We start from the raw sequence: 13,421 nt of genomic DNA on the forward strand, positions 1-13,421 counted from the left end.
GAATCCAGCTATTTACAATATACATTAATGATTTAGATGAAGGAATTGAGTGTAATATCTCCAAGTTTGCAGATGACACTAAACTGGATGGCGGTGTGAGCTGTGAGGAGGACGCTAAGAGGCTGCAGGGTGACTTGGGACAGGTTAGGTGAGTGGGCAAATGCATGGCAGTTGCAGTATAATGTGGATAAATGTGAGGTTATCCACTTTGGTGGCAAAAACACAAAGGCAGAATATTATCTGAATGGCGGCAGATTAGGAAAAGGGGAGGTGCAACGAGACCTGGGTGTCATGGTACATCAGTCATTGAAAGTTGGCATGCAGGTACAGCAGGCGGTGAAGGCACAAATGGTATGTTGGCCTTCAAAGCTAGGGGATTTAAGTAGAGGAGCGGGGAGGTCTTCCTGCAGTTGTACAGGGCCTTGGTGAGGCCTCACCTAGAATATTGTGTACAGTTTTGGTTTCCTGATCTGAGGAAGGACGTTCTTGCCGTTGAGGGAGTGCAGCAAAGGTTCACCAGATTGATTCCCGGGATAGCAGGACTGACATATAAGGAGAGACTGGATCGACAGGCTCTGTATTCACTGGAGTTTGGAAGTATGAGAGGGGATCTCATAGAAACATAAAATTTTGACGGGACTGGACAGGTTAGATGCAGGAAGAATGTTCCCGATGTTGGGGAAGTCCAGAACCAGGGGACATAGTATAAGGGATAAGGGGTAAGCCATTTAGGGCTGAGATGAGGAGAAACTTCTTCACTCAGAGAGTTGTTAGCCTGTGGAATTCCCTGCCGCAGAGAGTTGTTGATGCCAGTTCACTGGATATAATCAAGAGGGAGTTAGATGTGGCGCTTACGGCTAAGGGGATCGAGGGGTATGGAGAGAAGGCAGGAAGGTGGTAATGAGGTGAATGATCAGCCATGATCTTATTGAATGGTGGTGCAGGCTCGAAGGGCCAAATGGCCTACTTCTGCACCTATTTTCTATGTTTCTATGTTACCAGCCGGCAATCTGGAGCCACGGTTGTATAGTAATGATTTGGAGAGATACCAAATTGCAAGGAGTAGTAAACAATAGGAACAAGCAAACACAATTACACAGCGATCTTGTTAGGTTGGGAGATTGAACAAAATAATGACAGATAGTGTTTAATGCAGATAAATAAAGTTATGAAGCTGGAGAAGTGAAACAAATAGCGGGAGTATAAAATAAATCAGAGAAGTACAAGCCAATGACAGAAGGATTGGGGGCAGGGTTGAGCAGAAAATAGTTAACCTGTCAGCACAATTTGCAGTGGCGAAAAGGCAAAATAGGATCTCGGGATGCACAGCTTGAAGGATTGCATACAAGTTCCAGGCAGTGATAATTAGCTTGTAGAAAGCACTGGTCTACCCTCATCTATAGTATTGTGTGCAGTTCTGAGCAATGTACTACAGGGGGAACATCCTGATCTTGGAGTGAGTATAAAGGACAAGTAACTTGATAAAGGAGATTGAACATCCATGCTCTTACGAAACACTATGCATACTAGGGACATTTACTCGAGGGAAAGTGCAGCTGAGATGTGATCTTATCAGGATATTTACGATCCTAAAAAAGGGACAGAACACGGTTCTTGGATCCAGTTTAAGCAAAGCATCAAGTCAAAGGAACATGGATTCAAGCTTAGAGCAGATAATATAAAAACGCAGTTAAAATACAACTTCACACAGAGCAGTGAATATGTGAATAGCCTATCCCGAGAAGCAGTGCAAGGGGATGATATATATTTCAAGAGGGTGAGCGCTAACTTTTTGGTAGGCAGGGCTAATAAATTGTCTGAGACCAAGTGGTCTCATTTGGAAGGGTAGGAAGTCAATGACGTTGGAACAAAACAGAAAATGCTGGAAATGCTCAGTAAGTCAATCAGTATCTGGAGCGAGCAGATGTGTTTACATTTCAGGTGTAGACCCTTTGTCCGTAGTGAATTATATCTGCAAAGCCTAGTCCAATTATCCTATAGCTTTGTACTTCCACTTTACCTAATGACTACGCTTTGTCCTGACTTCCCATGTGCAATGCCATAGAGAGTGATTCGTAATGATTACAATTAAACTATAAATATAGCACGAATTACTCATCCCATCACCTATTCTGTCACTAGGAACTCATGCCCAATCATCAGTAAAGTGATGGAAGGAATCATCAAGTGACACCTACTCACCAATAGTCTGTTCGACAACATTCACTGCAGTTTCTGCTGGAACTGCTCATCTCCAGACATTGTCACAGCTTTAATCCATGCATGAACACAAAAGTTGGATGCTAGAAAGTTGAGAGTAACCACTCCCCTATAAAAGCAGCATTCAATAGAGTATGGCACAATGGAGATCAATGGGAGTCAATGGGGAAACCCTCGGGACTCCAGTCATACCTGACACAAAGGAAAGATGGTTGTGGTTGTTGGAGGCCAATAGTTGCAGCTCCAGGACCCCACTGCACAAGTCCCTCAGATCCCAACCTTCCCACCACCACAAGGTCAGACATGAGGTTTTTCACTGACTATTTTAGTGGTCATAACTCTTCCAATACAGAAACAGCCCATGCTAACCTACAGCAGGACATGGACAACATCATCCAGGCTTAGGCTGAAATGTGGTAGGTCAAATTCACGGCAGACATCGATCAATTCTCAACAAGAAATGGATCAACTACTTCCCCTGTTCACCATAGCCGAGTCTCCCATTAATATCCGGGGAAGGAGGTGCATCATAACCAGACCAGCCATATCAACAATAGTGCTGCAAGAGCAGGACAGAGCTTGGGTACTCCAAAATGAGTGGCACATCTCCTGACCCATCAAAGCCTCTTCACCATCTACAAGCTCAAGTCAGGAGTGTGATGGAATATTCACTACTCACCTGGACGGATGCAAGTCACACACCACCCTGACCTGGATGCATACTACCATTCCTTGATCAATGGGCAAAACCTGGAAATTTCATACCCAACACCATGGATAGCAGCGATCCAAGGATAAGGTCCACCACTACCATCTCAATGTAACTAGGGATGGACAACAAATAAATGAGGCCTTGCTAACACGGGCCACATCGTGAAAAAAAAAACCTGCATCACCTACCTGGCTTAGCAGACTGACAAGCCACACACTTGCTGTCTTCAGCCTTGTTTTGTACAAGACACACGGAACAGTCCCAAACTCCTTCCGGTTTCTTAAACTGATCTGCCAATCCGAAGCAGACAGAGGTATTGTTGGACATGTTTAACTCTCTGTTGCTTGTACTTTCAGTTACCACAGGCAAAGTCATTGCAGGCTTTACTCCAGTTCCAAGTTTAGGCTTTTCACAAGCCACACATTTTACAGCTTCCAATTTGTTTTGAACCAAACAGGTGTCACAGCCCCAAATACCCACTGCAGGTTTGAATTTGTCTCCAAAATTCAATGGAGTCTCTTTAGATGTAGCCATGCCTTTACTGGCTGACTCATTATTAGTCTGTAAGGGAGGTGCAGATTTAGCAGTTTGACAAGCAACACATTTACTATCTGTGCTTTTGTTTTGTAAAAAACAGGAACCACATTGCCAGGAACCTTCAGCTGGTTTGAACTTATCTCCAAATCCAAAGGTGCTTGAGCTCTCAATGGAGGAACTGTTTTCTTCAGTAGTTGATGGTAAAGGTTTCACAGTAGCTGGTGTACTGGCCAAGGACTTGATGACACATTGTGTGGACGATGGTGGCGAAGTGAACCCTTGGAACAGATAAAAAAAACAGATGACATAAGTTTTAAGATGTTTGTTTGTTCGTACACAATATTCTCACTAATGCTGATGGGACAGCAACATAGCAACATAGACAATAATGAGTGAGCCCTTACTAGCGCAACAGAATTCTGTTACATGGGACTTCATTTATATCAAACACAGGGTAGACTGGACAAACAGCACTTTAACATATCTATCCGGATAGCCTATCTGCTCGTCTGAGCAAATCAACAATTTTCTACACATGGTTAATACTTGAAACCCACCCATGTTACTCCAGTCCTCGCTGAACCAAACTTCCAGGCCTGCTGCAGAACAAATCAGGTTCCCACATATAATCTAGCCAAAAGTCATCACAATGTATAATTAAACCCACTTATATCAACCCAAGAATAGAATCAATATTATAGCGTAGCCCAAAGATGATAATTTAATTTGCATAGCTACTAATATACTTGATGAGCAATCATCTTTATCCTTTTCAGCTTCCCATCACATATCATGGGGTTACCCCTATACCTGTCAATGCAAGACACCTGTATAGCTTGCTGCCTTGGTTACTGAAAAACATTACCTATCAAGCACCACAGTCCAGCTGTCAAGCCAAGTATTAATAGAGCTCATGTTTATCTTCTATTTGCAGCTTGCTGGTTATCCTCCATGTGAACCCTAAAAGATGGATACTACTTTTTATTTTGCTGGGGGTGGGGGGTGGAAACAGGCTTGTTTTTAAATGCTCTTAAAAATATTACTCACCAGGACCCTTTAAGATGTCTAAGACACTTCCTTGCTTCAGAGTTTTAGCAGTTTTCAATTGTCCATCACATTCATCTTTTCTCTTGTTTGTTGGTGTAGAAATAGGTGACGAGATGCATTTTGCTAAAAGATTGCATGAAAGATTTTCAGTCATCAGTGTCAAGCTATGTGCCGATGGCTGATTAATTTATATATAGTAAAAACATGTATACCTGCATTAATGGATGGTCTAGCAGATACAAAGACAAGTGGAATTGATTTGTCAATCGGCTCACTAAAGGTAAATCCAGTCTTTGTGGTAGTGGGGGAACAGTGGTGTGGAAAAAGAAGAAAAGTAGTTGCGTCAATTTCTACAAGTGCAGACAACATTGTAACAAATCGGCATTCCTGCCACTTTATATTCAACAACGATCCATCTTCTCAACTCCATGCTTAGCAACCAATGCTTCCATGTGTACTATGGCACCCAGAAGAGCAGATATAGAACAATGAACAACAGACTCCCACAGGGTTCTGTCCAGTGACCCGCCTGAAACAGAGTTTCGTAAGTTCATATACGCCAATGACATTTCCTTGGCCTCGCAAAAGATGAATCTGTCCATCACCTAGGAGACCCTGACCAGAGATTTACCAGTGGCCTACTTCCGCCGATGGCGACTTCAGCCAAACCCACTAAAGACCGTCACCTTGACATTCCACCTCAACACCCATCAAGCAAACCAGGTTTTGAAAATCTCCTTTTGCGACAGAGGTAAACCATGACAAAACCCTTCCTATTTAGGAGTCACGCTCGATCGCACTCTGTCGAAAGACAGCATTTCCAGAACCATGGGAAAAAAACTTAAGAGTAGGGTCAACTTGATCCAGAAACTCACTGGATTCATCTGGGGAGCAGATGCTCAAACCCTCCGTACGGCAGCAGTCACCCTGGTGTACTCTACAGTGGTGTACTGTTCTCTGGCATGGCTATCGAGTCCGCATGTCAAATCAGTTTATGTCCAGCTATGAGAATTATCACTGATACGCTTTTATCGATACCAACATCTTTGCTACCCCTCCATGCAAACATCGCACCGCCACAGCTATGCCGTGAATATGCAGTCTCCAGAGAATATAACCGCTACACCAGCAAAGACGTGCTGATCCAGGCCGACTTGAACAATCTACCCCCAACCCGTCTCAATTCTAGAAGGCCAGTTTGGACCATTGCCAAAGACCTTCAGCGATCTCCCCTCAGCCATGATGACCAATGGCAAAATGCATGGAACAACTGTGACATATAGAGAACCCCACAGTACAACGTGAAGGATCAGAACTTCCTCGTAAACAGTGCACAACCATCAGCCACCTCAGAATCAATCATGGTAGATGCTGCCACTTTTCCATAGATGGAAGATTAAAGCATTACCATCATGCGACTGAAGCTTAATCAGATCCTGGAGCACATCACTGAGCACTGCCCTTTGAGGAAATTTGCAGGCAGCCTACAAGATATCCACACTGTTACACAGGAAGCTTTGGCCTGGATATCTGACAGATATTTGCATTTGATTATCTACCAACACGGTCAATATTTCATACCACGGTCAATAACTTGGAAATTGTACAGAATGATCTCCATATCAACTGCTCAAATTGTAGAAATTAATTGGGCTGACAGAGATTACGTTTTTTTTTAAAGTTTACTCTCAAACAATGGAAATTTATAATGCTTTTTGCTCAACAAAATTACTTACAGATACTGAAGCAGGTTGCAGATTTGCCTCGGTTGCTTTTATATTCGGTGTAGAAAAGGTAAAGGCAACGCTGCTAGGACTGGATACGACTGCCTGTACGTGAATAAAACAGACACAAGTTTCAAAGCTGCCCTTTCCCACTTCAAAAACAAAATTGCTTTTTACCCTGGCCTAGGTTAGCAATTGATCTGATCCCAGGTGTTCGTCAATATTGCTGTCGTAGAGGGCACAAAACCACCATCAGATAGTATGATGCCAAGCATTTAGGTGATGAGCTTATTTTGCATGCAACACTATATTTCACAAGTGTCTTAGAAATTTGTGTAAACATATACTAAATCTCAAACTTTTAAGTTTACTTTCCTTTGTAAGGAGAGAAAATGGTAAAAGGCACAACTAATAAACAAAGCAAATTTACACGAGTAGAAATTGAACCCCTTCAGCTTCAAAAAGGTACAAACTTTGAGGGTTTTTTTTATATACAGGTGGCAAGAGAAAATCAAGGTATTTCAAAGTTTAGACATACAACCAACATTTCTAACTACTACAAAGGGAATACTTCAACAGGCAACTGGACCAAAATGCTGCATTAGGAATTCCCCAGGACAGAGCCATGAGATACACTGGCAGGAGCTTGTTATGATCCACACCCTCTGCAATGGGTATATACCATGAAAACATGTGAAAAACCAGGCAAGCAAAACACGCAACACACAACAGCACTATACCTTGTCAGAAAAAGATTTTGTTACAGTAGGTGTTACGGGTGATACTGCTGTACAAGGGGAGCCAAAGTTGAAGGTAGGCAATGCTGTAGTTTTAATTGGTAATGATACTTCTGGCAGTTCTAGGGCTGGGGCCTGTACCTGCAGAAGGCACAATATTTGCAGTTATAGTTTTAATATACAGCACAAATGCCATTTAGCAATGAACAAACATACTCCATCATTCCTATAAATGGCAAGTAAGCATGCATCTCAAAATTGTTTGCAATGTCAACTATAATACAGTACACGTCACATAAAACAAATGAGGGGAAACTAATTAAAAGGTTGCAATTTAATTCCAGGGCTCAAAGCCACTTAGATCATGCAAGTTGAGGGACTTTATTGCAAGACTTGATTTTGGCCTTTTTTGGGCTGTTCACAATTCAGGATTCTGCCATGTGGAGTCTGGGCAAGTCTACTGTTTTGTCCAGCTCTAGACCCAACTCTGCGCTGCTCCATAGCTCCAGGACACATCACTTTTCTGCTCAAATTATTTTCTTGGTAATATTTATTTTGTTTTATGCCTCGATCATTCTCGGCCAATGTTTGATTTTCATTCTGTCATTCTTTGTGAACATGTAACCAGAGCCATATACAAGTCCTTTGAAAACAGCAATACAAGTTGCTAAGAAAAAATTTAATTGTTTAGGGAATTTCCAAAAAGTCACTTAAGAATTCAAAATAGGCAAGGTGTCAGGAGTCTACAATCCCAATACTTTGATACTTCAGTGGTTAGGAATTTTGGGATCATTCGCCTAAACTCTAGTTAGGTTACTACCTTATAACCCATCTCTATGTATCCTTTAAGCTATATTATCAGAACTAACTAATGTTAGATTACCCAACTGTGATATAGTCCTCTTCACTATTAATGTAGTTCAAAATATGTAAAAATTATTACATCAAACTAGGGGTTAGAAGTGAGGCAAACTGCTGAGAACCTGTCCCTTTCAAACTGCAGCCACAATAGATATTCCCCCCGCCCCCTGCCCTATTTTAAAGTTATTTTTAAAAATAGGAGACCACAAATTTTTAAATACAGGAAGGGGCAGGAAAGGAAGGAGCGGTTTTGCATCTTTTCACAAAGCATTGCCAGCTTGATTTGACAAATGGTGCTGTGGCTATTGGAAAATGTTAAATAATCTAACCTTTTTGTATTGTCTCTCATTCTTTCAGTGTAATTGTAACCATCAGTACAAAACTCACTGAAGGATTTTTCTGCCCCTTTGAGGTTTGTGAATGAGGCTTCATTTCCACATTTCAGTTATCTCACCTGCAAATTTCACCAATAACTATAAATAGTCCCATAATAAATGCATCTTTTATTACTAACAAAGTTTTTCCGTTGTTTTTTCCCATTCATAGAAACATAGAAAATAGGTGCAGGAGTAGGCCATTCGGCCCTTCGAGCCTGCACCACCATTCAATAAGAGCATGGCTGATCATTCACCTCAGTACCCCTTTCCTGCTTTCTCTCCATACCCCTCGATCCCTTTAGCCGTAAGGACCATATCTAACTCCCTCTTGAATATATCCGATGAACTGGCATTAACAACTCTCTGCGGCAGGGAATTCCACAGGTTAACAACTCTGAGTGAAGAAGTTTCTCATCTAAATGGCCTACGCCTAAGACTGTGTCCTCTGGTTCTGGACTTCCCCAACATCGGGAACAGTCTCCATGCATCTAACCTGTCCCGTCCCGTCAGAATCTTATACGTTTCTGAGATCCCCGCTCATCCTTTTAAACTCCAGTGTATAAAGGCCCAGTTGATCCAGTCTCTCCTCATAAGTCAGTCCAGCCATCCCTGGAATCAGTCTGGTGAAGCTTCGCTGCACTCCCTCAATAGCAAGAACGTCCTTCCTCAGATTAGGAGACCAAAACTGAACACAATATTCCAGGTGAGGCCTCACCAAGGCCCTGTACAATTGCAGTAAGACCTCCCTGCTCCTATACTCAAATCGCCCAGCTATGAAGGCCAGCATGCCAATTGCCTTCTTCACCACCTGCTGTACCTGTATGCTAACTTTCAATGACTGATGAACCATGACACCCAGGTCTCGTTGCGCCTCCCCTTTTCCTAATCTGCCGCCATTCAAATAATATTCTGCCTTCGTGCTATTGCTTCCAAAGTGGATAACCTCATATTTATCCACATTATACTGCATCTGCCATGCATTTGCCCACTCACCTAACCTGTCCAATTCACCCTGCAGCCTCTTAGCATCCTCCTCACAGCTCACACCGCCACCCAGTTTAGTGTCATCTGAAAACTTGGAGATATTACATTCAATTCCTTCATCCAAATCATTAATGTATATTGTAAAGAGCTGGGGTCCCAGCACTGAGCCCTGCGGCACTCCACTGGTCACTGCCTCCCATTCCGAAAAGGACCCGTTTATCCCGACTCTCTTCTTCCTATCTGCCAACCAATTCTCTATCCACGCCAGTACATCACCCCCAATATAATGTGCTTTGATTTTGCACACTAATCTCTTATGTGGGTCCTTGTCAAATGCCTTTTGAAAGTCTAAATACATCACATCCACTGGTTCTCCTTTGTCCACTCTACTAGTTACATCCTCAAAAAATTCCAGAAGATTTGTCAAGCATGATTTCCCTTTCATAAATCCATCCTGTCACTGCTTTCCAAATGCGCTGCTATTTCATCCTTAATAAGTGATTCCAACATTTTCCCCACTGCTGATGTCAGGCTAACCGGTCTATAATTACCCGTTTTCTCTCTCCCTCCTTTTTTAAAAAGTGGTGTTACATTAGCTACACTTCAGTCTATAGGAACTGATCCAGAGTCGATAGACTGTTGGAAAATGATCACCAATGCATCCACTATTTCCAGGGCCACTTCCTTAAGTACTCTGTGATGAAGATAATCAGGCCCCAGGGATTTATCGGCCTTCAATCCCATCAATTTTCCCAACACAATTTCCCACCTGATAAGGATATCCTTCAGTTCCTCCTTCTCTCCAGACCCTCGGTCCCCTAGTACATCCGGAAGGTTATTTGTGTCTTCCTTTGTGAAGACAGAGTCAAAGTATTTGTTCAATTGGTCTGCCATTTCTTTGTTCCCCATTATAAATTCACCCGAGTCCAACTGCAAGGGACCTATGTTTGTCTTCACTAATCTTTTTCTCTTCACATATCTATAGAAGCTTTTGCAGTCAGTTTTTATGTTCCCGGCAAGCTTCCTCTCGTACTCTATTTTCCCCCTCCTAATCAAACTCTTTGTCCTCCTCTGCTGAATTCTAAATTTCTCCTAGTCCTCAGGTTTGCTGCTTTTTCTGGCCAATTTATTTGCCTCTTCCTTGGATCTAACACTATCCTTAATTTCCCTTGTTAGCCACGGTTGAGCCACCTTCCCCGTTTTATTTTTACTCCAGACAGGGATGTACAATTGTTGAAGTTCATCCATGTGATCTATAAATGTTTGCCATTGCCTATCCACCATGAACCCTTTAAGTATCATTTGCCAGTCTATTCTAGCCAATTCACACCTCATGCTGTCGAAGTTAGCTTTCCTTAAGTTCAGGACCTTAGTCTCTGAATTATCTGTGTCACTCTCCATCTTAATAAAGAATTCTACCATATTATGGGCACTCTTCCCCAAGGGGCCTCGCACAACAAGATTGCTAATTAGTCCCTTCTCATTACACATCACCCAGTCGAGGATGGCCAGCTCTCTAGTTGGTTCCTCGACATATTGGTCAAGAAAACCATCCCTAATACAGTCCAGGAAATCCTCCTCCACTGCATTGCTACCAGTTTGGTTAGCTCAATCTATTATGTAAATTGAAGTCGCCCATGATAACTGCTATACCTTTATTACACACATCCCTTATTTCTTGTTTGATGCTGTCCCCAACCTCACTACTACTGTTTGGTGGTCTGTACACAACTCCCACCAGCGTTTTCTGCCCTTTGGTATTCCGTAGCTCCACCCATAATGATTCCACATCATCCAAGCCAATGTCCTTCCTTACTATTGCATTAATTTCCTCTTTAACCAGTAATGCCACCCCACTTCCTTTTCCTTTCTGTCTATCCTTCCTAAATGTTGAATACCCCTGGATGTTGAGTTCCCAGCCTTGGTCATCCTGGAGCCATGTCTCTGTGATGCCAATTAACTTATATCTTGCAGTTAATTCATCCACCTTATTACGAATACTCCTCGCATTGAGGCACAGAGCCTTCAGGCTTGTCTTTTTAAACACACTTTGCCCCTTTAGAATTTTGCTGTAATATGGCCCTTTTTGTTTTTTGCCTTGGGTTTCTCTGCCCTCCACTTTTACTCTTCTCCTTTCTATCTTTTGCCTCTGTCTCCCTTTTATTTCCCTCCGCCTCCCTGCATAGGTTCCCATCCCTCTGCCATATTAGTTAAACTCCTCCCCAACAGCACTAGCAAACACTCTCCCTAGGACATTGGTTCCGGTCCTGCCCAGGTGCAGACTGTCCGGTTTGTACTGGTCCCACCTACCCCAGAACCGGTTCCAATGTCCCAGGAATTTGAATCCCTCCCTGCTGCGCCACTCCTCAAGCCACGCATTCATCTGGGCTATCCTGCATTTCTTACTCTGACTAGCACATGGCACTGGTAGCAATCCTGAGATTACTACTTTTGAGGTCCTACTTTTAAAATTTGGCTCCAAGCTCCCTAAATTCTTCTCGTAGGACCTCATCCCGTTTTTTTACCTATATCGTTGGTACCTATATGCACCACGACAACTGGCTGTTCAACCTCCCTTTTCATAATGTCCTGCACCCGCTCAGAGACATCCTTGACCCTTGCACCAGGGAGGCAACATACCACCCTGGAGTCTCAGTTGCGGCCGCAGAAACGCCCATCTATGATTCAGTCATTCATTCATCTGAATATTCTATGACAAATCCACAAGTTTGAGTAGAATACAATTCTCGTCAATGTTTCTGTTAGATGTCCAACAATAAACTGTGTAGCAGCAGAGGTTAAATATGGAAATAAAACATCTGCGCCATTCACAGACCTCAAAAAAGGCATCATTTAGATTAAAGAGTTAAGCCAACTTGCTTGCAACAACACTTTCAAGGAATACTGTATAAAGGAAATATATAAAGGGAAAGCTCAAATGTAACAATCACTTTACAGAAGTGCCCAGATAAAGATTCTTGAAACACTAGCAAGCAATACTCAGTGTTTGAGAATTAGAAGACAATTTACTCTAACCTCCTGTGCACCTCTGGATGAGTAATGCCCCTTTTCTCTCTTCATTTTTCCTCCAGCTCCCCCAGATGTGAGGCCATTGGTCGCACGAGAACCAATTATTGGATATGAACAGCTGCTATCACTACAATATAAATAAAAAAGGAGAGCGCCTATGAAAAACTGAAAAATTAATGATAAAGTATTTTAAAATTCATGTCTGAAAGTACTTGATGTCAGTAGTATTGTCGGTACCATACCTTTTTGTTGTTTGAAGGTTTATTTCAGGGATGGGCAATTTCTCCCTCGCTATCTGAAATCAAAGAGAATGAAATTGAATACCTAGACCAATTTTTAAAAAATATATACAATCTCTGATATACAGGTTGAGCGTCCGAAATCCAGAAACGTCGGGACTGAAGCCATTCCGGGTATTTCCGGATTTTGGAACGTCTTTTCCTGGGCCGAGGTAGGTGGGGTCAGGCAGCCAAGGTAAGGGCGATGAGGTTGGTCCGCTGAGGTAAGGGAGAGAGGGGGGAGAACCAGAGCCAGGGCGAGGTCGGGTCGCCGAGGGCCAGGGCGAGGGAGGGCCTAGGCGAGGCAGGGCCAGGCCGCCGAGGCAGGGGAGTCCGGATTTTGGAACATTTCCCGGTTTCCGGACAACCCAGTCATGGATTGACCCCGTGTCCGTATTCCGGAACATTCCGAATTTTGGATCTCCGGATTTCGGACGCTCACCTGCACTTGTTTAGATTATACAGTTTATTTTTTTTCTAATGTCAAATCAAACAACAAATAAAATTTAGCAGCTTACAAAATCTGATACTCATTTAAAGCTGAAGTACCCTAAAAAGTAAAAATAAAGTACATTATTTGGCTTGCTTACATTTGGTAAATTGCTGGACATTTCGTTACATAACTGCCATGTTGTTTTAACCCAGAAGCACCATTTCTGCCAATATACCAGCATACTTCATAGATTGAAGTATGGTTACAATCAAAATAACTGAAGTCACACCATTTAATTGTTTTTAGTGCCAAATCCATAGCACTGTTGAAACTGAAATTGCTTCTCAAGAGGTCAGTTACTCATTTTGTGGCTGGATACACCAAAACTCATGTATTAAATTGTGCTCCAGTCCCAATTCAACATGATGAGAACAGCTCTGTGCAATTGCTACGTGGAAGTGGTAGGATGCAGATACATATT

At 42.6% G+C, this 13,421-nt stretch overlaps 1 protein-coding gene across 7 annotated transcripts in view; it reads right to left on the reverse strand.

Annotated features, from left to right (window-relative positions):
- Positions 1-13,421, reverse strand: part of nup153 (nucleoporin 153) — an 87,986-nt gene that overhangs the window by 26,426 nt on the left and 48,139 nt on the right. For all 7 annotated transcript variants that reach the window (XM_070880650.1, XM_070880649.1, XM_070880648.1 and 4 more), the window contains 7 exons: positions 12,472-12,524; positions 12,236-12,356; positions 6,981-7,118; positions 6,253-6,345; positions 4,729-4,807; positions 4,517-4,639; positions 3,121-3,747 (listed from right to left, as the gene is read on the reverse strand). In XM_070880650.1, coding sequence (XP_070736751.1) covers positions 3,121-3,747; positions 4,517-4,639; positions 4,729-4,807; positions 6,253-6,345; positions 6,981-7,118; positions 12,236-12,356; positions 12,472-12,524 — 1,234 coding nt within the window. The remainder of the gene's footprint in view (positions 1-3,120; positions 3,748-4,516; positions 4,640-4,728; positions 4,808-6,252; positions 6,346-6,980; positions 7,119-12,235; positions 12,357-12,471; positions 12,525-13,421) is intronic.

The sequence above is a fragment of the Pristiophorus japonicus genome, chromosome 5 (genome assembly GCF_044704955.1).
Source record: "Pristiophorus japonicus isolate sPriJap1 chromosome 5, sPriJap1.hap1, whole genome shotgun sequence".
NCBI lineage: Eukaryota > Metazoa > Chordata > Chondrichthyes > Pristiophoridae > Pristiophorus > Pristiophorus japonicus.